At 42.1% G+C, this 26,116-nt stretch overlaps 1 protein-coding gene across 2 annotated transcripts in view; it reads right to left on the minus strand.

Moving 5' to 3' along the window:
- The window catches only part of LOC139370710 (ubiquinol-cytochrome-c reductase complex assembly factor 1-like), a 68,843-nt gene that overhangs the window by 19,479 nt on the left and 23,248 nt on the right, over window positions 1-26,116 (minus strand). The window contains exons 1-2 of one of the 2 annotated variants that reach the window (XM_071110359.1): window positions 11,412-11,532; window positions 9,644-9,752 (exon numbers count right to left, since the gene is read on the minus strand). In XM_071110359.1, coding sequence (XP_070966460.1) covers window positions 9,644-9,649 — 6 coding nt within the window. In that variant the 5' untranslated portion in view covers window positions 9,650-9,752; window positions 11,412-11,532. Of the gene's footprint in view, window positions 1-9,643; window positions 9,753-11,411; window positions 11,533-26,116 lie in introns of those variants that run through there. The other variant, XM_071110358.1, reaches the window with a different exon arrangement.

Raw genomic sequence — 26,116 nt, forward strand, 5'->3', positions numbered from 1 at the left:
GTCTGGAGCAATGAAGTATTGATGCAGGGTACCGTACTAAACCACAAATTACCTCTAAGTCCCGCAGCATAATCACAAAACCTTTAGTTGAGCAACCACTGTATCTGTCTGCCAATTGAAGCTCAATTGAGGTACTGTGGCATGACCTTAAGATACATTTTCACACCAGACATCCCAAGACTATTGCTGAACTGAAACAGTTTTGTAAAGAGGAATGGTCCAGAATTCCTCCTGACCGTTGGGCAGGTCTGATCCGCAACTACAGAAAACGTTTGGTTGAGGTTAGTGCTGCCAAAGGAGGGTCGGACAGTTATTAAACTCAAGGGTTTGCAAACAAGTGACTTCATGCCTACACAGTGTTTTCAATAAAGACATGAAAACGTATAATTGTTGGTGTATTATTAGTTTAAGCAGACTATAAAATGTATTACTATTGTTTATGCAGAAATCCAAGTATTTCCAAAGGGTTCACATACTTTTTCTTGCCACTGTATATTCCTCTCATTACAAACAATGAGAGTTGCGTGGGGCGGCAGGGTAGCCTAGTGGTTAGAGTGTTGGACTAGTAACCGAAAGGTTGCAAGCTCGAATCCCCGAGCTGACAAGGTACAAATCTGTCGTTCTGCCCCTGAACAGGCAGTTAACCCACTGTTCCTAGGCCGTCATTGAAAATAAGAATTTGTTCTTAACTGACTTGCCTAGTAAAATAAAGGTAAAATAAAAGAGAAAAGAATTTTCATTTAGCTGAAAAATGCATGTCGTAAAGGTTAATATATATTTTTTGTCATTTAGCAAACACCTTTATCCAGAGCAACTTACAATTAGTGCATTTATCTTAAAAAGGTCCCGAACAGTAATTCTGATTCCCATGTAAAATAGCCTTTTGAGTGACTAAAATGTCACAAACAAATGCCATAATATTTTGGGGGGATAGAAATGCATTGTTGTGCCTGGTTTAGTGTGAGGAAAGGTCGTACTCTACGGATGTTGTAGAACGTGAATCTGCAGGAGCTGCTTTGATGTTTGCAGAGAACGCCAAGGTGTTGTCCAGGGTCACGCCAAGGTGTTTTGCACTCTGGAAGGGTGACACCATTAAGTAGTCAACCATGATGGAGAGGTATTGGAGACCTTCCTCGGGAGGAAGAGCAGCTCCGTTTTGTCGAGGTTAAGCTGGTGGGCCGACTTCCAAGCTGAGATGTTGCCACCTGGGTGTCAGAAACGGTATGCATAAACCTTTTATTTAACCAATTCTGATGGTTGTTAAATGTGGATTTGACAATATTACTGTTATATCTACACACATGTCAACAACTCTAAATCACTTTGGCAGCACAGTAGGCATGAAGTCACTTGCCAATAATGTTGCATACAACGTTTAAAAGATCTATCATTATAATCGAAACTCATAGAGGCCTTAAATTGCCCAACTTATAGGCATGCCCAATATAGGCATCTTGTTTAACAACGTTATGTTGCACTCCAAAGGGATAACTTGAATTAACCTCTTTGGGCTAGGGGGAAGTATTTTGACATCTGGATGAAAAGCGTGCCCAAAGTAAACTGCCTGTTACTCAGGCCCAGAAGCTAGGATATGCATATAATTGGTAGATTTGGATAGAAAACACTATAAAGTTTCTAAAACTGTTAAAATAATGTCTGAGTATAACAGAACTGATATATGGCAGGCGAAAACCCAAGGACAAACCATCCAGAAAAAAAGATATTCAGCCCACCATTGATTCCAATGGCTGTCATTTTTAATATGAAAGGAAAGCCTCCCAGATTGCAGTTCCTAGGGCTTCCACTAGAAGTCAACAGTCTTTAGAAAGAGTTTCAGGCTTGTTTTTGGAAAAATGAGCTAGAATTTGTAGTTTTTCTAAGTGGCTCCCATTTTGGCTGTAGTGTTTGTTATGTGTACTGGCGAATGTGCGTACTTTGTTGTTTATCTCCGGTAATGACAATAACAATTCTCCGTCTTAATTTTTTTATAGTTTATTTACGTATTAGGGTACCTTAGGTTTGATTATTAACATTGTTTGACTTGTTTGGAGAAGTTTATTGGTAACGTTTTGGATTAATTTTGTATGCATTTTGAAGGAGGGAAACCGGTGGATTATTGAATGAAGCGCGCCAGATAAACTGAGTTTTGGGGGATATAAAGAAGGACTTTATTGAACAAAACTACCATTTGTGATGTAAATGGGACCTTTTGGAGTGCCAACAGAAGAAGATCTTCAAAAGTAAATGATTTATTTTATCGCTATTTCTGCCTGGTTGGAAAATGTTTTTAATGCTTTTGTGTGCTGGGCGCTGTCCTCAGATAATCGCTTGGTGTGCTTTCACCGTAAAGCATTTTTGAAATCTGACACAGCGGCTCGATTAACAAGAAGTTAAGCTTTTAACTAATGTATGACACTTGTATTTTCATGAATGTTAAATATGACTATTTCTGTAATTTGAATTTTGCGCTCTGCAATTTCACCGGAAGTTGTCGACGCTAGCATCCCACTGATCCGCAAGAAGTTTTTAAACATGATGTAGGTAACTAAATAATTTACTGAAAAACTTGATTATTTATTATCCTCGTAGTTATAAGTATTTAGGCATATCATGTGAAACAGGCCTCATCACTGTCAAAAGCACAAGAGCTAGCGTTGCATGGATTGATCATATAGAAATATCAAAACATTATTTTAATAACCACTGCATTTTTATATTATGAAGTCACCTGCTGGTTACTCTTAGCTGGTTAGGACAGCTCATGGGGTCTACTAAATATCTGTCGACTAGGTGGGACTAAATAACTAGAGGACTCATACTGCATAGCTTTCATTTTTACCCAGAAGAGGAGTAAAAAGTCTCTATTCTCAGCACTTATAACCAATTTCCTACTCTGAGACACTTACTGGATACGGGCCCTGGTCTTTTGGAGAATTTTTTGGGAAATGATATTTTTTTATTCAAAATCAGTTTAAAAGGCTTCCACCCATGTCTGTGTTGGCTATCAGCATGGCATGAGGTCATACACCTGTGCATAATTGGGGACCTGCGCATAATCACCCACATCTGGCAGCGTTTTTCTACAACCGTTTTGGCTGACGCAGCCGCTTCAAGCAAGATATTTAATATGCTTCACTAATCACCCCAGAGAGCGCAGGGGAAGGCCCTGCCGGTGCCCTTTCGCTTGAAATGAGTGTCATATCGCACTTTGTTATTGCTCAGATATAAACCCCCCAACTCCCGCCTCCCAAGCACCAGCCTACCTGAAACTAGCTTTGCTGTGCTATACATATGGTGCTTCACATATGGAGGAGAGCCTGGCTAGCGTTTTTCCTTTGTTTTAGTAACATTAGATCTGAAACAACTGCATGGGTTTTGGGGGCTCTAGCAGTGAGAGGCTGTAATATACCTGGCAGTGTGGAGGATTACAAACATTTGCAGTAGGCTCATCCCTAAGTCTGAATCCAAAACAAAAAGAAGCTCTGCTTCTACAAAACAGCCTGTGTGTGTCAGCCTTGCACTAGTGTGTAGCTCCATTCTACAGGTAAAGAACAGAATATGCATCGGCAAAACCATTGGCTCAGTGCCATGTTCCCCACAGTGTTAACAAGGGGTCCCTTCATTTTAGGAACCCTCTCCTCTGGAGTTATATAGGCTTTCCCCGGTGGTGCCCTCAGGACGGTTTGGTGGAAGACCAGGAAAATGAGGCCAGATTGGAGCCAGGGCTCAGGAGTGGTTAAGCTCTGGGAGAAGGCAAAGGACTGAGCTTCCAGCGAGGGCCCAGCTTCTGCAGTCATCGTCAATCTTTACCGTTTGAGTTCTCATTCCCCCACCGGCGTTGAGAATGAGGTCACGTCAACGGGCGTTTACATCCTTCACGGAAAACAGGTTTTAACCAGGCCTGTTTGGGTGACAAAAGCATGGAGCACGGAGATCTTTGACTTAAGGTGTTCCTGGTGTGGTATGGAACTTCCATGTACAATAGTGTAGGCCTATACACAGGTCGCACAGAGCTGCTTCATGTTTCAGGATGGAGCTTATAAAAGGAGAGGTGTTACCCAGTGCTTAATTTGAGCCGGATCCTGCCGGAACTCTCCATTTTGGTCTGTTTCGTTCCAGAACCTATTTGGCCAGGTCTGGAACCTCGTGGCATGAAAACTAATTTCCACTTTTTGCAAATTAAACATTCTAATAAAACGATCAAAGTTCATTCGATAATTATAATTGTGACCTATTTGTTAATTCCGCTGTCCCTCCAAAAAAACTTAATGTGAAAAAGCAGATCATTTTTTGGGGGGCAACATTATAACCTGTGTTTGAGACCAACACGTGGCCATGTGAGAAGCACACCTGCATCTCACAGAACTAGAATGATATTGACTTTATATGGCCTCTCACCCTCTCTCTGCTCTGATATAAATGAGCCAGCAACTCTCATCTCTCCAACATCGCACTTTACCATTGATTTACTTATAGAATCATAGCCACTTGAAGGGTTCTGGAGGAGGAGTTGCAGCACCCCTGATAAATGTAAATATATTTGCCAAAGTTATAGAATAACTGCTCTCTGTTCAGGACAGAAATGAAATAATTCAGAATAGCCTACGACATCATGAGAAGGCCTATAATTTAGCCACATAGGTGAAGTGAAATAGCTTCTTTAGAACAATAGCCAAGCTGTCAATGGTGTGTAGCCCAATAACAAGGCATAGCCTATAGTCTGGAATGCATGGCAAATCTGTCAGTGAAGAGCATGCAGACAAAACAGTTTTTTCACAATATTTAAAATATAAATCGTGGGAAAACCCTGCTGAAAAGATAATACTAATCTGTCTGTCTGTCTGTCTGTCTACCTTAGGATCCAAAATATTTGATAAACTTCCAAATAATGTTTTACAAAGTAAAACAAGAGAGAAAGATCCGCTTTTGGCACAACCGCATTGGCTATCGAGTGAAATGCACATCATTGGCCATCACCGGCGAGTGAAATGCACATCATTGGCCATCACCGGCGAGTGAAATGCACATCATTGGCCATCACCGGCGAGTGAAATGCACATCACTGTGTGAGTCAGTGAAATTGGAAAGCATTTTTAGGACAATGATTTCCACTTCATATTGTAGCCTACAATACGAGTCTCCACACACCGAGACAATTGATGGATTCAAGACAAGGTTGTTTTTATTGAGCTCAGATTCTCAGTTTGTCAGTGTTATGAGGAGTTTCTCCCATTCTGTCATTTCGATCATTTGTGCAGTATTAAAAACAATTCTGCCAAAGTCTCCAGTCATGTGTATGTAGAATTTATAAAAAGCCCCCCAAAAAACTGAACCCTAGGCTACAAAAAAATATCCCCATGTGTGTAACTTCTGTAAATGCCTCTACTATTCTGCTCTATGCAAATGCGATGATATGCATGCAATGCTTCCAGGGTAGGCAATTTTGGGGATTCAGTATGTTTCATCAAAATGTACAGCTGTGTGTCGTCCGCATAGCAATGAAAGTTGACATTGTGTTTCCGAATGACATCACCAAGAGGTAGAATATATAGTGAAAACAATAGCGATGCTAAAATGGAACCTTGAGGAATGCTGAAAAATACAATTGCTTTGTCAGAGGACAAACCATACAGAGACGAACTGACATATTTCCGACAGAGAAGATATAAACCAAGCGAGAACCTGTCCCTGTAGACCAATTAGGGTTTCTAATCTCTTCATAAGAATGCAGCGATCGATAGTGTCAAAAGCAGCACTAAGGTCTAGGAGTACGAGGACAGATGCAGAGCCTTGGCCTGACGCCATTAAAAGGTAATTTACCACCTTCACAAATGCAGTCTCAGCGCTATGATGGGGTCTAATAGCCTACTAAAGTTTCAGCCTCCTGGCAGAGGCAACCAGGTTTTTGGCTAAAATGTCATGGTACGGGGTAAAGTTCATGATGCCGTTGACCATCTCAGTCGCCGGACTTGAAACCCATTCAAACCACAGGTTTTCAATCGAAGAGGGCAGTCCATAAGCCCAGACAAAGGATATCAAGAATCTGGAAGAATTATGTATGGAGGAATGGTCGAAGATCCCTCCCAATGTGTTCTCAAACAACAACAAAAAATTATGTTCCAGTGCCATTATCCTCGCAAGGTGAGGTATTGAAAACAGGGGTGTCAACAATTTTGACCACTACCTTTTTGAGAAAAATAAGTACTACTAACTAGCTGTTATTGGCAGAGAAGTTTGGAACACTTTGTTATTGGTCTATAAACTAATTTACCGCCTTTTGGTAATAACCATGGGATGTTTTTTCAATTCCGTCAAAACTATTTATTTGAAGTTTTAAAAATATATACATATTTGTAGCTACTCTAAGTAAATACCTGCAGTCAACTGCAGTTAGGACATAAAGCATTCTTCATTTCACTATTACATTATGAAGCTTACCGTAGTTCCCCAGAACAGTTGAGCCAGTCACGTTTGTTTGCAAATAGCACAATGGGAGAAAGTGGTCCAGCTGTGTATTGACAGGTGTTGCGTTTTATACCGAAAGTCAGTGTTTTTCTTCAATAGAGTGATCAGGGGAGTGCAACTAGTTTAATTCACAGAAAAGACATTAGTGCAACACATTCAGCGGAGAAAAGCTTCATTTTCATCAGACGACAACAGAAGTGCAACGCTATTTGGCTGGCAGCCACACAAGTAAATGAGCTTACAATGAAAAAGCAAGGTATTTTATGCAAAAACTATGCATGGCCATCATATTTCTATATGAGAGTAACATTTTCTAATGTTTTGCTTAAAGTTAATTTAGCATTTTACCTGCGTGAAAAACAAATAATTCTGCATTAATGCAGAAGTTTAACTTGCTAGTTTTCTAAGTAAGTGGCTGAATTAATAAAGGGCATCATATAGTGTTAGCTTTCTGCCGTGTTTGAGAAATCTGTCCAGCTGCCACTGCTATCTTGATTTGCTTGCGTTTTTCTTTCTCCAAATGGTGATATGTACAGCCTTATTTTAAAATGGATTAAATATATTTAAAAAATCCTCAATCTACACACAATAGCCCATATTGACAAAGTGAAAAGGCTTTATGATTTTTTTGCAAACGTGCAAAAAATAAACAGAAATACCATATTTACATAAGTATTCAAACCCTTTGCTACGAGACTCGAAATTGAGCTCAGGTGAATCCTGGTTCCATTGATCATCCTTGAGATGTTTCTACAACTTGATTTGAGTCCACCAGTGGTAAATTAAATTGATTGGACATGATTTGGAAAAGGCACACGTGTCTATATTAGGTCCCACAGCTGACAGAGCAAAAACCAGGCCATGAGGTCGAAGGAATTGTCCATAGAGCTCAGAGACAGGATTGTGTCCAGGCACAGATCTGGGGAAGGGAACCAAAAAATGTATGCAGCATTGAAGGTCCCCAAGACCACAGTGGCCTCCATCACTCTTAAACGGAAGAAGTTTGGAACCATCAAGACTCTTCCTAGAGCTGGCCGTCCGGCCAAACTGAGCAAAAGGGGGAGAAGGGCCTTGGTCAGGGAGGTGACCAAGAACCCAATGGTTGCTCTAGAGTTCCTCTGTGGAGATGGTAGAACGTTCCAGAAGAACAACCATCTCTGCAGCACTCCACCAATCAGGCCTTTATGGTAGAATGGCCAGACGGAAGCCACTCCTTAGTAAAAGGCATGACAGCCCGCTTGGAGTTTGCCAAAAGGCACCTAAAGGACTCTCAGACCACAAGAAACAAGATTCTCTGGTCCGATTAAACCAAGATTGAACTTTTTGGCCTGAATGATGAAAACCTGCTCCAGAACGCTCAGGCCCTCAGACTGGGGTGAAGGTTCACCTTCCAATAGGACAACAACCCTAAGCGCACAGCCATGATAACGCAGGAGTGGCTTCGGGACAAGTCTCTGAATGTCCTTGAGTGGCCCAGCCAGCACCTGGACTTGAACCCGATCGAACATCTCTGGAAAGACCTGAAAATATCTGTGCAGCCAACCTGATAGAGCTTCAGAGGATCAGCAGAGAAGAATGGGAGAAACTCCCCAAATACAGGTGTGCCAAGCTTTTAGCGTCATACCCAATAAGACTCAAGGCTGTAATCACTGCCAAAGATGATTCAAAAAAGTACTGAGTAAAGTGTCTGAATGTGATATTTCAAAAAATGTCTAAAAACCTGTTTTTGCTTTGTCATTATGGGTTATTGTGTGTAGATTGATGAGGCAAAAAAAATTGAACGTAACAAAATGTCGAACAAGTCAAGGGGTCTGAATACTTTCCGAATGTACTGTGTGTACAAAATTATGGGGACAGCACTTCAAATTAGTGGATTTGGCCATTTCAGCCACACCCGTTGCTGACAGGTGTATAAAATCAAAAACACAGCCATGCAATCTCTATAGACAAATATTGTCTGTAGAATGGCCTTATTGAAGAGCTCAGTGACTTCCAAAGTGGCACTGTCATAGAATGCCACCTTTCCAACAAGTCAGTTTGTCAAATTTCTGCTCTGCTAGAGCTGCCCCGAATAACTAACTGCTGTTATTGTGAAGATGAAACGTCTAGGAGCAACAACGGCTCAGTTGTGAAGTGGTAGGCCACACAAGCTCACAGAAAGGGACTGCCAAGTGCTGAAGGGCGTAAAAAGAGTCAGTCCTTGTGACTTCCAACGTAGCACCGTCACTACCTCTGGAAGCAACGTCACTACCTCTGGAAGCAACGTCAGCACATTAACTGTTTGTCGGGAGCTTCATGAAATGGGTTTCCATGGCCGAGCAGCCGCACGCACACAAGCCTAAGATCACCGTGCGCAATGCCAAGCGTCGGCTGGAGTGGTGTAAAGCTCGCCTCCGTTGGAATCCATTGGAATCTGGAGCAGTTGAAATGTGTTCTCTGGAGTGATAAAACTCGCTTATCATCTGGCAGTCCAACGGACAAATCTGGATGCCAGGAAAACGCTACCTGCCCCAAAGCACAGTGCCAACTAAAGTTTGGTGGAGAAGGAATAATGGTCTCTGGCTGTTTTTCATGGATCCAGCTATGATTGATTGGATTGATTATGGAATGAGATGTTCGAAGAGCAAGTGTCCACATACTTTTTGTCATGCAGTGTATGTATAACTTTATGAGCTGTATTGCCCATCTTTGCAATTAGTTTATTTTCATTTGCACTCGTTAGCAGTCTCCATGGAACTTCACTATTACTTGTGCTAATTTTGTTAGCATTCTGGTAATAGACGCCCAATGGCCTTTTTGTTTTTTTTAAGCCGGTAATACTGTAATGACGATATGAAAATCTGGATACCGCCCAACCCTCTGTCCCTTCATTGGTACCTTTTCGGCACACTGATTCAATGGAGATATCCAATATGTAATGTAGCCTTGATCTGAAATTACTGCATGAGTATTGAGCAAGCAAAATGGTGGAAACTCCATCTTGCCATTCAGAAGGCTAAGTGGAGCCATTATTAGCTGTCAGATTATAGGATCAGTTTACATTTTTAGGTCATAATGAATAAGATTACATGGGCAGAGGGGCCCTGATCCTAGAGTAGCACTGCTACTTTCAGTCGGTTGATAGATACGGAACCAGATTTTGGACCGCTAAAGACATGAGGGAGTTTAAGGGACATACTCCCATGATCTTGCTCCTTTGCTCCACATCCTCCTACATTGAGTGGACGATGTAGCGGCATATGTACTTCCCCTCACGGCCTCGCTGCCTCATCCGCACCAGACACATCCTACAGAGGAGAAAACAAAGAGAGTTAACACTATACCTGACAGGGATGGACAGACTCTGGCCCTGAAGGGCCAAATTCCAACTTGAGATACACATCCATACCTGGGAAGTTGAAATCCTCTACTTATGTCATGATTTATTTAAGTTCTAGTCACATGTTTGTATCAAGTTACAACTTGTCATCTTATCTACAGTGTTGCTGCTCCTTTAAAAGTTGTGAGCTTTCACCACAGGACTTAGAGGTACCCAGCTTCATTGCTCCAGACCACCACAAGGGGGAGTTAGAGCACTTATTACGCATTTGGGTCCCAAGGTTTTTATATGACCAATCATATTGAGTGGTTTCAATGACAAATTTGATATGAGCCACCCGTTGCTGGTGCCTTTCTTCAGCAAAGATGACTGACAAAACATTACGGTGGAAGAAAATGTAAGTAATTATAACGAGTCAAGTAAAAAATGTACAATTGAGAGGAATCTGTGAATGTAGAGACAATTGTGCATATTTTTGTCATAAAGTTAATTCATGAAAATCGCTATTTAGCAAGTTAGCTGACTAGCTAACATTAGCCAGCTAGCTAGCTAGCTAGTGTTATGACATGAGTATGAAATTGTAATTTGTGTTTAAATGTTTTAGGGACTCCTGAGAAAACCAGGCTGTCGTCTTGTGAAACAGTGGATGTAAAGAATCTAGCTAGGTAAAGCATTTACTGCAAATTGAATGTACAATTGTGTAAGCTTGCCTTGCTTATAATTTGCCTTACAATGCAGCTGAAGTAACGTAGCTAGCTAACTATTTACTTGCTTATTGTGTAGTGGAGGATAAAAATAACTGTATGCCTATGGATGTGTAGTTAGCTACAGTATGTAGCCAATCTATGTATGGACCCTAAAACGTTTGGTAAGAATATTAGTTCAGAACCTATGAACCTCAGCTATCATAGCTGTTGTACCAACTTCAAGTCTGAATGGCATTAATGAAGCCTATGGATTGAGTAGAATATAATAAATGTATTATGCCAAGGATGCAAGTCCTATATACATGTAGTTTTTTACCACACATTGTAGCCACACATGTACTCGCCCTTGGCAAATAAAGGTGTGGTTCCATTCTTTGAACGATGCTGTGTCTGCATATATGTATTACAATTATACACTTCAACAGTGTTTACCACTCCTGCTCCTGGAACATCAATGATTACACATTGAAACTACGCAATAGACTAGAAACATGATTTAAGTAAAGGCTGATTTGTAATTCATATATACAGAAAAAAAACAAAAAACTGTACACTACACTTCCTATGCATATCTAACTCCCTTCAATCTACATTAATCTGAGAACACAGGATAGTATTTGAACGAGATACTTAATTTCAACCAGTGGAGAATGTGAAACACTTTATTGAAAGTTAATTATCCAGGTATTATAAATACATAATACTTGCATTATAAATATTATAAATACAAGTTCAATCTGTACTTGAATGCACATATGCTGTGCACTATAAATATATATTTTTTATATAAAAAAGAGGAACAAAGAGGTGGGGAGAGAGGTGTAGAAGGCAAAGAGATAAGAACAGAGGAGCAGGGAAGACCGCAGATAATTAATGAATTACAGTGCTACCCTAATATTCTCTCAGTTCATCACAATTACATAGTGTCTCTAGCGGTGTCTCCTAACCAGTCTTGTGCCCCCAGTCGGCCCGAAGGTTATCTTAAGAGCGGGTGAGGTGGCGATGACGGGACTGGCTTCCTCTCTCACATTAAAACATACCTGCAGGCGAGAGACGGACAGAGAGAGAGAGAGCATGATTAAGGCTTTTTTTTCTAACAGGGTCATGATAACCATCAGGAGGAGAAATGCAAAGCTGACCTTGGATCATTAACTCTGGGACTACTACATCTCTATCTGTATTTCAATGTAAAGCATCTCTTTAATAATACTTCCTGTTGATCTAACCAAGTGACCTCACACCTATGATCATGCTGTGCCCTCTGTCAGCCAGTTCAGATGCGGGAGAGGTTCACCAACACAGCTGATATAACCTAGAGGATTTAGGGAGAAGGGGGAGAGGGATGAAGTGAAGGAGAGACCGTTATTGGAGAAAATAAGGTAGTTAAAGAGGCCGTGTTCAGCAGGAATCTGTGTGTGTGTAGTCTCACCTGGTGTCCACACCACGTGGCTACAGAGTACTTTATGCTGAAAAACAGGCACATGAGGACAAACAATAGAAAATAATGTCATTAGACTTTTACATTACCAGATCATTGTGAATTACTAAAGTATAATATTCCTTATAACAAATCATGATAACATTGGATAGATACAGTGCCTTGCGAAAGTATTCGGCCCCCTTGAACTTTGCGACCTTTTGCCACATTTCAGGCTTCAAACATAAAGATATAAAACTGTATTTTTTTGTGAAGAATCAACAAGTGGGACACAATCATGAAGTGGAACAACATTTATTGGATATTTCAACCTTTTTTAACAAATAAAAAACTGAAAAATTGGGCGTGCAAAATTATTCAGCACCCATAAGTTAATACTTTGTAGCGCCACCTTTTGCTGCGATTACAGCTGTAAGTCGCTTGGGGTATGTCTCTATCAGTTTTGCACATCGAGAGATTGACATTTTTTCCCATTCCTCTTTGCAAAACAGCTCGAGCTCAGTGAGGTTGGATGGAGAGCATTTGTGAACAGCAGTTTTCAGTTCTTTCCACAGATTCTCGATTGGATTCAGGTCTGGACTTTGACTTGGCCATTCTAACACCTGGATATGTTTATTTTTGAACCATTCCATTGTAGATTTTGCTTTATGTTTTGGATCATTGTCTTGTTGGAAGACAAATCTCCGTCCCAGTCTCAGGTCTTTTGCAGACTCCATCAGGTTTCTTCCAGAATGGTCCTGTATTTGGCTCCATCCATCTTCCCATCAATTTTAACCATCTTCCCTGTCCCTGCTGAAGAAAAGCAGGCCCAAACCATGATGCTGCCACCACCATGTTTGACAGTGGGGATGGTGTGTTCAGGGTGATGAGCTGTGTTGCTTTTACGCCAAAAAGAACGTTTTGCATTGTTGCCAAAAAGTTAAATTTTGGTTTCATCTGACCAGAGCACCTTCTTCCACATGTTTGGTGTGTCTCCCACGTGGCTTGTGGCAAACTTTAACCGACACTTTTTATGGATATCTTTAAGAAATGGCTTTCTTCTTGCCACTCTTCCATAAAGGCCAGATTTGTGCAATACACGACTGATTGTTGTCCTATGGACAGAGTCTCCCACCTCAGCTGTAGATCTCTGCAGTTCATCCAGAGTGATCATGGGCCTCTTGGCTGCATCTCTGATCAGTCGTCTCCTTGTATGAGCTGAAAGTTTAGAGGGAAGGCCAGGTCTTGGTAGATTTGCAGTGGTCTGATACTCCTTCCATTTCAATATTATCGCTTGCACAGTGCTCCTTGGGATGTTTAAAGCTTGGGAAATCTTTTTGTATCCAAATCCGGCTTTAAACTTCTTCACAACAGTATCTCGGACCTGCCTGGTGTGTTCCTTGTTCTTCATGATGCTCTCTGCGCTTTTAACGGACCTCTGAGACTATCACAGTGCAGGTGCATTTATACGGAGACTTGATTACACACAGGTGGATAGTATTTATCATCATTAGTCATTTAGGTCAACATTGGATCATTCAGAGATCCTCACTGAACTTCTGGAGAGAGTTTGCTGCACTGAAAATAAAGGGGCTGAATAATTTTGCACGCCCAATTTTTCAGTTTTTTATTTGTTAAAAAAGTTTGAAATATCCAATAAATGTCGTTCCACTTCATGATTGTGTCCCACTTGTTGTTGATTCTTCACAAAAAAAATACAGTTTTATATCTTTATGTTTGAAGCCTGAAATGTGCCAAAAGGTCAAAGTTCAAGGGGGCCGAATACTTTCGCAAGGCACTGTACATGACTAGCATGTGACAATAGCAGGATCATATCAAGGATAGCATCACAAATGAATACATAAATACCACTTGAAGCTTGATATTGACTTGATTCAGCTGTGTAGTGCTAAGGCAAAAACAAAAATGTGCACCCCTTTGAGTCCCCAGGACCAGAACTGAGAACCGCTGCTCTTCTTTGGGACAACTCATCATCTGCAAACAGGCTTTCACAGCTCTCTCTATCAGAGGACAAAAAAACAAACAAGAAATAGACTTCATTATACGCAAATTAGACAGCACTGAATATGATGTTCTGTATCCTCACTTCTAAGGACTGGAACTACACAAAAGTACCTGCTCTATCCAGAATAGCATGCTCTCCCACTTTGACAGCTGGGCCTGCTATCCTTTCACCGTTCTCCATGGCTGTTAGCTAGCTACCTACAGATGTATTTTACTGTGTTAAATATATCAAGATAGCTAGCTAAAATTAAGTTAGGTAGCTGGTCAAATGTAATTATCTTAGCTAGCCATTTATGCCGTATGTCAACTAGCTAGCTACGTTAGCAGCTCATTTGAGTTAAAATGCACTGTAGCTAGTTACTGTAACTAATAATAATATATTTTTTTTTTTACATTTTCAAAATGTATTTACTTACCTGAATGGGTTCTCCCAGCCATGTGGACGATTGAAAAAACAGGGCAGCAAAGTGTTTGTTTGTACCAGAGCGGTTTAGAGCAATTTAATATTTGCCTGTGAATAACTAGACTTCATACAAACTTGTTAAGTAGACTTCTTGACACACAACCGAAGATGCTGCCATATCCTGCCAACACGCCCAAAAGCGAGCCACTCAGGCGGAGAATGACATGTGGAAAAAGGCGAGGAACGAGATGGGAGTAACAAGTGGAAAGGGGGAAAAGTATTATTATTACTATTAAGCCTGCATATTAATTATATAAAAGACCCTTAGATATGCGTTGACAGCTGGAGGCATTTTATTTTTCACAAGTGTACTGTAGCAGGATGAGAATTCTAGAAACAATGTTTATAGGATGGGCTATTAGCTGAACAATAGACTATATTCAACCTTTACGAAATAATTGTCTAATAGACGAGCTAGGTGTGAAAAAAAAAAACTTTCCAACTCGCAACAAATATATTTGTTTTTGACCTTACTAAAGGCACTGCATCTCAGTGCCAGAGGCATTACTAAAGTCCCTGGTTCGAATACAGGCTGTACCACATCCGACCGTGATTGGGAGTGCCATAGAGCGGCGCACAATTGGCCCAGCGTGATCCGGGTTTGGCCGTGGTATGCCTCCATTGTAATTAATCTTTTGTTTTTACCCGTCTTGCCTAGTTACAGTGGGGCAAAAAAGTATTTAGTCAGCCACATAGTGTGCAAGTTCTCCCACTTAAAAAGATGAGGCCTGTCATTTTCATCATAGGTACACTTCAACTATGACAGACAAAATGAGATTTTTTTTTTTTTTTTTGATTTTTTATGAATTTATTTGCAAATTATGGTGGAAAAACTAATGGGGAGTCACTAGAGCAGTGGTTCTTAACCTGGGTTCGATCGAACCCCAGGGGTTCGGTGAGTCAGTCTCAGGGGTTCGGCGGAGGTCAAGACACACATCTGATTCATATGATTCGTGAGGACACGCTCCGCTTGGCCATCATGGCTGCAGGTGATCACGCTACATCGCTTAGCCTATCTGTGCTGCAGGGAATTTGGTGCGCTCAGTAGTCGACTTGTGACTGTCGTGATGGTACGTCTTCTTTCTTAATATTTTAATCCCTTCATACTTACTATGTCGAGCAAAAAAAGAAAGTGGTCGGACGAATATGTACAATATGGATTCACATGTATAACGGAACGTGATGGGAGTCAGTGTCCTAACTGCATGATTTGCAATGCCAAGTTGAGCAATTCTAGTCTAGCACCGGCAAAACTAAGAGAACACTTCCTTAAGCTGCATGGAGATGGAAAATACAAGAACACAACGCTCGCTGAATTCAAGGTGAAGAGAGCCAGATTCGATGAAAAGGCTACTCTGCCTGTTCTCGGCTTTGTACCCATCAACAAACCGATCCTCACAGCATCGTACGAAGTTGCTTACCTGATCGCAAAGCAGGGCAAACCACACACCATTGGTGAAACACTCATAAAACCAGCTGTGTTGAAGATGGCGAATATCATGCTGGGAAAAGAGGCTGAAGTTAAGTTATCCCAAATTCCTCTTTCAAATGACACCATCAGCGACAGAAGAGGACATGAGCAACGACATCTTGGCTCAAGTAGTTGCAGATCTGATTTCAAGCCCGGCAAAATTCAGCCTTCAACTGGACGAGACCACAGACGTTTCCAATCTAAGCCAGCTTGCTGTATTCGTGCGCTATGTGAAAGACGACATGATAAAGGACAATTTTTAATTTTTGTAAGCCTCTTACAACAACAACTAAGGCAGCCGATGTGAAGAAACTTGTGGATGACTTCTTCAAAGACAACAATCTTTCGTGGGATATGGTTTCTGCAGTTTGTTCGGACGGAGCTCCAGTCATGGTGGGAAGAAAGTCTTGTTTTGGTGCGCTAGTGAAAGCCGATGCACCACACATCATTGTTACGCATTGTATTCTGCACAGGCATGCGTTGGCAACAAAAACCTTGCCTCCAAAACTGGCAGAAGTATTAAAAATTGTAGTGGAATGCGTGAACTATGTGCAAACTAGTGCTCTGCGGCATTGCATCTTCAGTGAGCTGTGTAAAGAAATGGGCTCTGAATTCGAGGTACTTCTCTGTACCATTCTAACGTTCGGTGGTTATCCCGGGGATAGGTGCTGAATCGTGTTTTTGCCGTGCGTGTGGAATTAGCCCTGTTTTTGCAAGAGCACCAACATTGTCATGCAGATTGCTTAAAAAATTCTGAGTTCATTCTCATTTTAGCGTACATGGCCGATATCTTCGCAGCTCTCAATCATCTCAATCAAAAGATGCAGGGCGGTGGAGTCAACATCATCGAAGCGGAGGAAAACCTGAAGGCTTTTCAAAAAAGGCTACCGTCATGGAAACGACGGACAGAGAACAATAACTTCGCAAACTTTCCCCTGCTGGACGACTGTGTAAGTAAGATCGAAGATGTATCTGGAATCGGAGACATTTCTGTACCCGCGGAACTGAAGCAAGCAATTGCCACGCACTTAGATTTTGATGATTTTGTTCTTTGAACAGTGATGTTGATGCACGGTTCATTTTGTGCACCAGTCAAATATATACCTGTTTTGAATTTGAAAAAATCATTATATTTTTCCAATTAAGAAGGGTTCGGTGAATGCGCATATGAAACTGGTGGGGTTCAGTACCTCCAACAAGGTTAAGAACCACTGCACTAGAGGTTATATACCCTTTGTTGACAATGACAGAGGTCAAACGTTTTCTATAAGTCTTCACAAGGTTTTCACAGACTGTTGCTGGTATTTTGGCCCATTCCTCCATGCAGATCTACTCTAGAGCAGTGATGTTTTGGGGCTGTTGCTGGGCAACACAGACTTACAACTCCCTCCAAAGATTTTCTATGAGGTTGAGATCTGGAGACTGGCTAGGCCACTCCAGGACCTTGAAATGCTTCTTACGAAGCCACTCCTTTGTTGCTCGGGCAGTGTGAATGGGATCATTGTCATGCTGAAAGACCCAGCTACGTTTCAGCTTCAATGCCCTTGCTGATGGAAGGTTTTCACTCAAAATCTCACGATACATGGCCCCATTCATTCTATCCTTTACACGGATCAGTGGTCCTGGTCCCTTTGCAGAAAAACAGCCCCAAAGCATGATGTTTCCACCCCCATGCTTCACAGTAGGTATGGTGTTCTTTGGATGCAACTCAGCATTCTTTGTCCTCCAAACACGACGAGTTTAGTTTTTACCAAAAAGTTATATTTTGGTTATGACATTCTCCCAATCTTCTTCTGGATCATCCAAATGCTCTCTAGCAAACTTCAGACGGGCCTGGACATGTACTGGCTTAAGCAGGGGGACACGTCTGGCACTGCAGGATTTGAGTCCCTGGCGGCATAGTGTGTTACTGATGGTAGGCTTTGTTACTTTGGTCCCAGCTCTCTGCAGGTCATTCACTAGGTCCCCCCGTGTGGTTCTGGGATTTTTGCTCACCGTTCTTGTGATCATTTTGACCCCACGGGGTGAAATCTTGCATGGAGCCCCAGATCGAGGGAGATTATCAGTGGTCTTGTATGTCTTCCATTTCCTAATAAATTGCTCCCACAGTTGATTTCTTCAAACCAAGCTGCTTACATATTGCAGATTCAGTCTTCCCAGCCTGGTGCAGGTCTACAATTTTGTTTCTGGTGTCCTTTGACAGCTCTTTGGTCTTGGCCATAGTGGAGTTTGGAGTGTGACTGTTTGAGGTTGTGAACAGGTGTTTTTTATACTGATAACAAGTTCAAACAGGTGCCATTAATACAGGTAACGAGTATTAATGGTCAGACTCCGGAGACGGGCACACTGTGCACCACTCCCTAGCATTCTTCTTGCCAATGTCCAGTCTCTTGACAACAAGGTTGATGAAATCCGAGCAAGGGTAGCATTCCAGAGGGACATCAGAGACTGCAACGTTATTTGCTTCACGGAAACATGGCTCACTGGAGAGACGCTATCCGAGGCGGTGCAGCCAACGAGTTTCTCCACGCATCGCGCCGACAGAAACAAACATCTTTCTGGTAAGAAGAGTATGGCTAACGTGACATGGTGTGATGAAAGAAACATACAGGAACTCAAATCCTTCTGTTCACCTGATTTAGAATTCCTCACAATCAAATGTAGACCGCATTATCTACCAAGAGAATTCTCTTCGATTATAATCACAGCCATATATATCCCCCCCCAAGCAGACACATCGATGGCTCTGAACAAACTTTATTTAACTCTCTACAAACTGGAAACGATTTATCCGGAGGCTGCATTCATTGTAGCTGGGGATTTCAACAAGGCTAATCTGAAAACAAGACTCCCTAAATTTTATCAGCATATCGATTGCGCAACCAGGGATGGAAAGACCTTGGATCATTGTTACTCTAACTTCCGCGACGCATATAAGGCCCTGCCCCGCCCACCTTTCGGAAAAGCTGACCACGACTCCATTTTGTTGATCCCTGCCTACAGACAGAAACTAAAACAAGAGGCTCCCACGCTGAGGTCTGTCCAACGCTGGTCCGACCAAGCTGACTCCACACTCCAAGACTGCTTCCATCACGTGGACTGGGACATGTTTCGTATTGCGTCAGATAACAATATTGACGAATACGCTGATTCGGTGTGCGAGTTCATTAGAACGTGCGTTGAAGATGTCGTTCCCATAGCAACGATTAAAACATTCCCTAACCAGAAACCGTGGATTGATGGCAGCATTCGTGTGGAACTGAAAGCACGAACCACTGCTTTTAATCAGGGCAAGGTGTCTGGTAACATGACCGAATACAAACAGTGCAGCTATCCCCTCCGCAAGGCTATCAAACAAGCTAAGCGTCAGTACAGAGACAAAGTAGAATCGCAATTCAACGGCTCAGACACAAGAGGCATGTGGCAGGGTCTACAGTCAATCACGGACTACAGGAAGAAATCCAGCCCAGTCACGGACCAGGATGTCTTGCTCCCAGGCAGACTAAATAACTTTTTTGCCCGCTTTGAGGACAATAGAGTGCCACTGACACGGCCTGCAACGAAAACATGCGGTCTCTCCTTCACTGCAGCCGAGGTGAGTAAAACATTTAAACGTGTTAACCCTCGCAAGGCTGCAGGCCCAGACGGCATCCCCAGCCGCGCCCTCAGAGCATGCGCAGACCAGCTGGCCGGTGTGTTTACGGACATATTCAATCAATCCCTATACCAGTCTGCTGTTCCCACATGCTTCAAGAGGGCCACCATTGTTCCTGTTCCCAAGAAAGCTAAGGTAACTGAGCTAAACGACTACCGCCCCGTAGCACTCACATCCGTCATCATGAAGTGCTTTGAGAGACTAGTCAAGGACCATATCACCTCCACCCTACCTGACACCCTAGACCCACTCCAATTTGCTTACCGACCAAATAGGTCCACAGACGATGCAATCTCAACCACACTGCACACTGCCCTAACCCATCTGGACAAGAGGAATACCTATGTGAGAATGCTGTTCATCGACTACAGCTCGGCATTCAACACCATAGTACCCTCCAAGCTCGTCATCAAGCTCGAGACCCTGGGTCTCGACCCCGCCCTGTGCAACTGGGTACTGGATTTCCTGACGGGCCGCCCCCAGGTGGTGAGGGTAGGCAACAACATCTCCTCCCCGCTGATCCTCAACACTGGGGCCCCATAAGGGTGCGTTCTGAGCCCTCTCCTGTACTCCCTGTTCACCCACGACTGCGTGGCCACGCACGCCTCCAACTCAATCATCAAGTTTGCGGACGACACAACAGTGGTAGGCTTGATTACCAACAACGACGAGACGGCCTACAGAGAGGAGGTGAGGGCCCTCGGAGTGTGGTGTCAGGAAAATAACCTTACACTCAACGTCAACAAAACTAAGGAGATGATTGTGGACTTCAGGAAACAGCAGAGGGAACACCCCCCTATCCACATCGATGGAACAGTAGTGGAGAGGGTAGCAAGTTAAGTTCCTCGGCATACACATCACAGACAAACTGAATTGGTCCACTCACACAGACAGCATCGTGAAGAAGGCGCAGCAACGCCTCTTCAACCTCAGGAGGCTGAAGAAATTCGGCTTGTCACCAAAAGCACTCACAAACTTCTACAGATGCACAATCGAGAGCATCCTGTTGGGCTGTATCACCGCCTGGTACGGCAACTGCTCCGCCCTCAACCGTAAGGCTCTCCAGAGGGTAGTGAGGTCTGCACAACGCATCACCGGGGGCAAACTACCTGCCCTCCAGGACACCTACACCACCCGATGTTACAGGAAGGCCATAAAGATCATCAAAGACATCAACCACCCGAGCCACTGCCTGTTCACCCCGCTATCATCCAGAAGGCGAGGTCAGTACAGGTGCATCAAAGCTGGGACCGAGAGACTGAATAACAGCTTCTATCTCAAGGCCATCAGACTGTTAAACAGCCACCACTAACATTGAGTGGCTGCTGCCAACACACTGACAATGACACTGACTCAACTCCAGCCACTTTAATAATGGGAATTGATAGGAAATGATGTAAATATATCACTAGCCACTTTAAACAATGCTACCTTATATAATGTTACTTACCCTACATTATTCATCTCACATGCATACGTATATACTGTACTCTATATCATCGACTGCATCCTTATGTAATACATGTATCACTAGCCACTTTAACTATGCCACTTTGTTTACATACTCATCTCATATGTATATACTGTACTCAATACCATCTACTGTATCTTGCCTATGCTGCTCTGTACCATCACTCATTCATATATCCTTATGTACATATTCTTTATCCCCTTACACTGTGTATAAGACAGTAGTTTTGCAATTGTTAGTTAGATTACTTGTTGGTTATTACTGCATTGTCGGAACTAGAAGCACAAGCATTTCGCTACACTCGCATTAACATACCTTAAGGGAACATTTCGGCATTTCGTGTATGATCAGTGAGAAAGTCCATATTGCAAATGTACGGTCCCTTACTAGACGTCCGAAATCGTTTGTAAAATTCGCGGTCGGCGTCGGGCCGTGCGGTAGGGCCAGACCTACCGGGAAGTCATCAAATGAACTTTGTCGGACATTCGGTTTCCGTTTTATAAAATAAACAAGTTTTTGACCGTTTTTCCGCTATCCCGGAATTTCCCACAAGAGGGCATACGGAATCATATGGCAATTTGGCAAAACATCACGAATCACGACGGGGCCTTATCTCGAAAACTGAAAATATTTCGAAGCCGAAACTTGGTGAGCGTAGGTTTGGCATAATGGGCAGTTGGCCCCGAACAAGATGGCGTCTAGGCCTCGACGGTTTTTGAGATATGGCCGTTTTTCTGGGATTAAAGGTCCTAAATGGAAATAGAGAAATTATTTTTCCACTTCAGGTCAAAGTCAAGGAGCCTCCGGTGTCAATAAAAAAAGAACCAGCCATTTATCTATCGTCATTTAAGAGAAACGGAACAATGACAACTTGGCGATGGTCACAAATAGGCGTTTTTTTTTTTCAACGGTTACAGATCCAGTTGCAGGGTGTTCATACGAATCTTTTTAAAGTGTGCTGCGGAGCTCTGCGAGATTTCTGTGATTTTCTATGATTTTCTGAAATAACACACACATACTAAACCCTCCGTAAATAACTCAGTTGTTAACGTAAAGACTTAAAACTCAGGATTCTGTAACAGCATACCCCAATGAGGATATGTGGTGATTTATAGCTTCCTGTGCCAACCGGAAGTGCCATAATTGGTGTCTCAGGGGCTGTTTCAAAGGGTTAAAAAAGTCTGATCTGTCCAAAACTTCATATATGTGATTAGGCAACCCCCATGAACTGTAAATCAGTCATTTTTCCCCAAAAAATTCAAAGGAAAAAAAAATCACACTAAAACACAACTTGAATGGAGGGACGTATTGGGGTGCGTAGAGACAGACAGTGGCTGCAATAGTTAGCTTTGTTGGAGCTAAAAAAGAACCGTCAGACCTAGAGTTCCGAAACTTTAGAAACCTGTTCTAGACCTCCGGTCGATGGTGCGTGGTGAGTTACGTGGCTCTAGACGGTTCTCGGACCGAGAAACAGCCTCGTACATTTGCAATACCTTCAATTCATTTTGACCATTACGAAAATGACGACGTTTAGAAAAGTCTCAGAGACGCAAGGCTAGGTGCATTGAAACCGGCTCGGCCCATAGAGACAGACCCCAACGTTTCTGTCCGATAGCTCGTTCAAGGACCCCGTAGCAAGGCATGGAAAAAAGTGGATTTTCAGCACCAATTAGGGTTTTTCTCGGACACCAAATGACCTATCGAGCCGAAACTCGGGATTCGGGGTCGCCTCACATAGGACTTCACATAATGTCCGAACTGGACCCGCAGCTAGAACGTAACTATGTGTTTTACCTTTTTATTATGTTTTAAACTAAAGGCGCTGTGAATTATGGGACTGCTCTGACATATGTGATAGTTGGCTTCTAAATGAGTAGTAAAAAGTGGGTTTGGTGTCATAATGACATCTAATTGACTGATGGACACTGACTTGCTAGTTGACTTTTGTGCATTTGCAATATGTTTAAACGGAGAGGGACCATCACCAAAATGGCATTCTGAAATCAACACAAAAAATGGCATCACCATAGTCTCCAGACTGTGCTGAGTTCAACGAGCTATCCCGCTTGACCGTAGCTCGCTCGGTCTAAGCGCAACGACCATTAGAAAAGTAGGCCCAAAATGAAGCCTGCCCCACAATGTCATTTGCTTTTGAGTGACAGTGAGAGAACCGTTAGGGTGAGAAGAAAAATTCCACCACATGAATGTTCCTAAGGTCCTCCCGATCTGTACAAGCCTAACCTTGACCGTGTGGCATTAACCCTTAAGAGTAAAACAGTGTTTTTTGATCTCACAGATTACAGTGTCATCTCTCCCCATAGGAATACATTGCCTGCACCCCTAATTTCAACCTGAAGTCTATATGGGTTATGAATGCCGTATGAACCTGTCTTCGGTACCAGTCCATCAGGCCACTATGAGGTCTACCTGTGTTGATTCTGAGCTTCCTGGACCAACCGGAAGTGGTTAAAATGCCCCTAAAAGTGTTTACCCATACCCTGCCTGCAGTTTGACAGACATAGTGCATTCAACCCTGTGTAAATCAGTCAGTTCTTAACGTAAGGACTTAAAACTCAGGATTCTGTAACAGCATACCCCAATGGGGATGTGCCAACCGGAAGTGCCATAACTGGTGTCTCAGGGGCTGTTTCGAGGGGTTAAAAAAGTCTGATCTTTCCAAAACTTCATATGTGTGATTAGGCAACCCCCATGAACTGTAAATCAGTCATTTTTCCCAAAAAAAAATCAAAGGAAAAAAAAATCACACTAAAACACACCTTGGATGGAGGGACGTATTGTGGTGCGTAGAGACAGACAGTGGCTGCAATAGTTAGCTTTGTTGGAGCTAAAAAAGAACCGTCAGACCTAGAGTTCCGAAACTTTAGAAACCTGTTCTAGACCTCCGGTTGATGGTGCGTGGTGAGTTACGTGGCTCTAGACGGTTCTCGGACCGAGAAACAGCCTCGTACATTTGCAATACCTTCAATTCATTTTGACCATTACGAAAATGACGACGTTTAGAAAAGTCTCAGAGACGCAAGGCTAGGTGCATTGAAACCGGCTCGGCCCATAGAGACGGACCCCGACGTGTCTGTCCGATAGCTCGTTCAAGGACCCCGTAGCAAGGCATGGAAAAAAGTGGATTTTCAGCACCAATTAGGGTTTTTCTCGGACACCAAATGACCTATCGAGCCGAAACTTGGGATTCGGGGTCGCCTCAGCTAGGCCAACACATAACATAAGAAATGGACCCGCAGCTAGAACGTAACTACGTGTTTTATGGTTTGAACCCAAGGCGTTGTGAATTTTGGGCCAGCTCTGAAGTATGTAATAGTTGGCTACTAAACGAGTTGGAAAAACTGGGTTTGGTGTCAGTTTGTATCAGTTTGGTGTCAGAATGATATCTAATTGACTGATGGACTCTTGTCCACTTGACTCTTGTACATTTGCAATATGTTTAAACAGTGAGGTACCATCACCAAAAGCGACATTCTGAAATCAACCCTAACGAGCGATTGAGATGAACCAGAATCACTGCAAAGCCATCCCGAGTTCATCGGGCCAGTCAATTTCACATTCCTGCAGGATTTTTATAGCATGACCAATTCGCGATGGTACCTGCCCATTGAAACATATTGCAAATGCACAGTGACTTTGAAAAAGTAAGGAAACATAAACAAAAAAAATCCAATTATTATTTTTTTGGGTGACCAGTTGCACGTGCATTTGCAATATGATTCTATAGTGAAAAAACATCACCAAATGCGACATTCTGAAATCAACCCTAACGAGCGATTGAGATGACCCAGAATCACTGCAAAGCCATCCCGAGTTCATCGGGCCAGTCAATTTCACATTCCTGCAGGATTTTTATAGCATGACAAATTCGTGATGGTACCTGCCCATTAAAACATATTGCAAATGCACAGTGACTTTGAAAAAGTAAGGAAACATAAACAAAAAAAATCAAACTTTTTTTTTTTGGGTGACCAGTTGCACGTGCATTTGCAATATGATTCTATAGTGAAAAAACATATTGCAAATGCACAGTGACTTTGAAAAAGTAAGGAAACATAAACAAAAAAAATCTAAATTTTTTTGGGGGGGATGACCAGTTGCATGTGCATTTGCAATATGATTCTATAGTGAAAAAACATCACCAAAAGCGACATTCTGAAATCAACCCAAACGAGCGATTGAGATGACCCAGAATCACTGCAAAGCCATCCCGAGTTCATCGGGCCAGTCAATTTCACATTCCTGCAGGATTTTTATAGCATGACAAATTCGTGATGGTACCTGCCCATTAAAACATATTGCAAATGCACAGTGACTTTGAAAAAGTAAGGAAACATAGAATCAAATTATTTTTTTTTGGGTTACCAGTTGCACATTTCAGATCACCAGTTGCACATTTCAGATCACCAGTTGCACATTTCAGATCACCAGTTGCACAGAGGAAAATCGTTACTTTTGACTTTGACTTTTGACTTCCTATGACATCATATTGCAAATGGACAAAACATATTCCTTATGCACAAGTAAAAAAAATAAAATTATGATAATAACATTTTACAAAAGTATATTCATACACTTCTTACACATGATTAATTGTCTTAAAATTGAAACAATTTCGAAAAACGGTCCAGAGAGCACTTTTTTTAGTTTTTAAAGTTTAAAAAAAAAAAAAAAAATTCGACTTTTGACATACTATTAAATCATATTGCAAATGGACAAAACATATGCCTTATGCACAAGTAAAAAAAAAAAAAAAAATTATGATAATAAAATACGAATAAAGTATGTTGATACAGTTCTTATACGTGTGTAATTGACACAAAATTCGAAAGAATTTTGAAAAACGGTCCAGAAAGCACTTTTTTAAGGATGTGTGAAGTTTTTTACCAAATTTTGACATTTTTGACTTTTGACTTTTGACTTCCTATGAAATCATATTGCAAATGGACAAAACATATGCCTTATGCGCATGTAATTAAAAAAATAATAATTTGATATCAAAATTGGACAAAAGTATATTCATACAGTTCTTACACATGTGTAATTGACAAAAAAAGCGAAAGAATTTCGAAAAAAGGCCCAGAAAGCACTTTTTTAAGGGGTAA

This window comes from Oncorhynchus clarkii, chromosome 17 (genome assembly GCF_045791955.1).
Source record: "Oncorhynchus clarkii lewisi isolate Uvic-CL-2024 chromosome 17, UVic_Ocla_1.0, whole genome shotgun sequence".
NCBI lineage: Eukaryota > Metazoa > Chordata > Actinopteri > Salmoniformes > Salmonidae > Oncorhynchus > Oncorhynchus clarkii.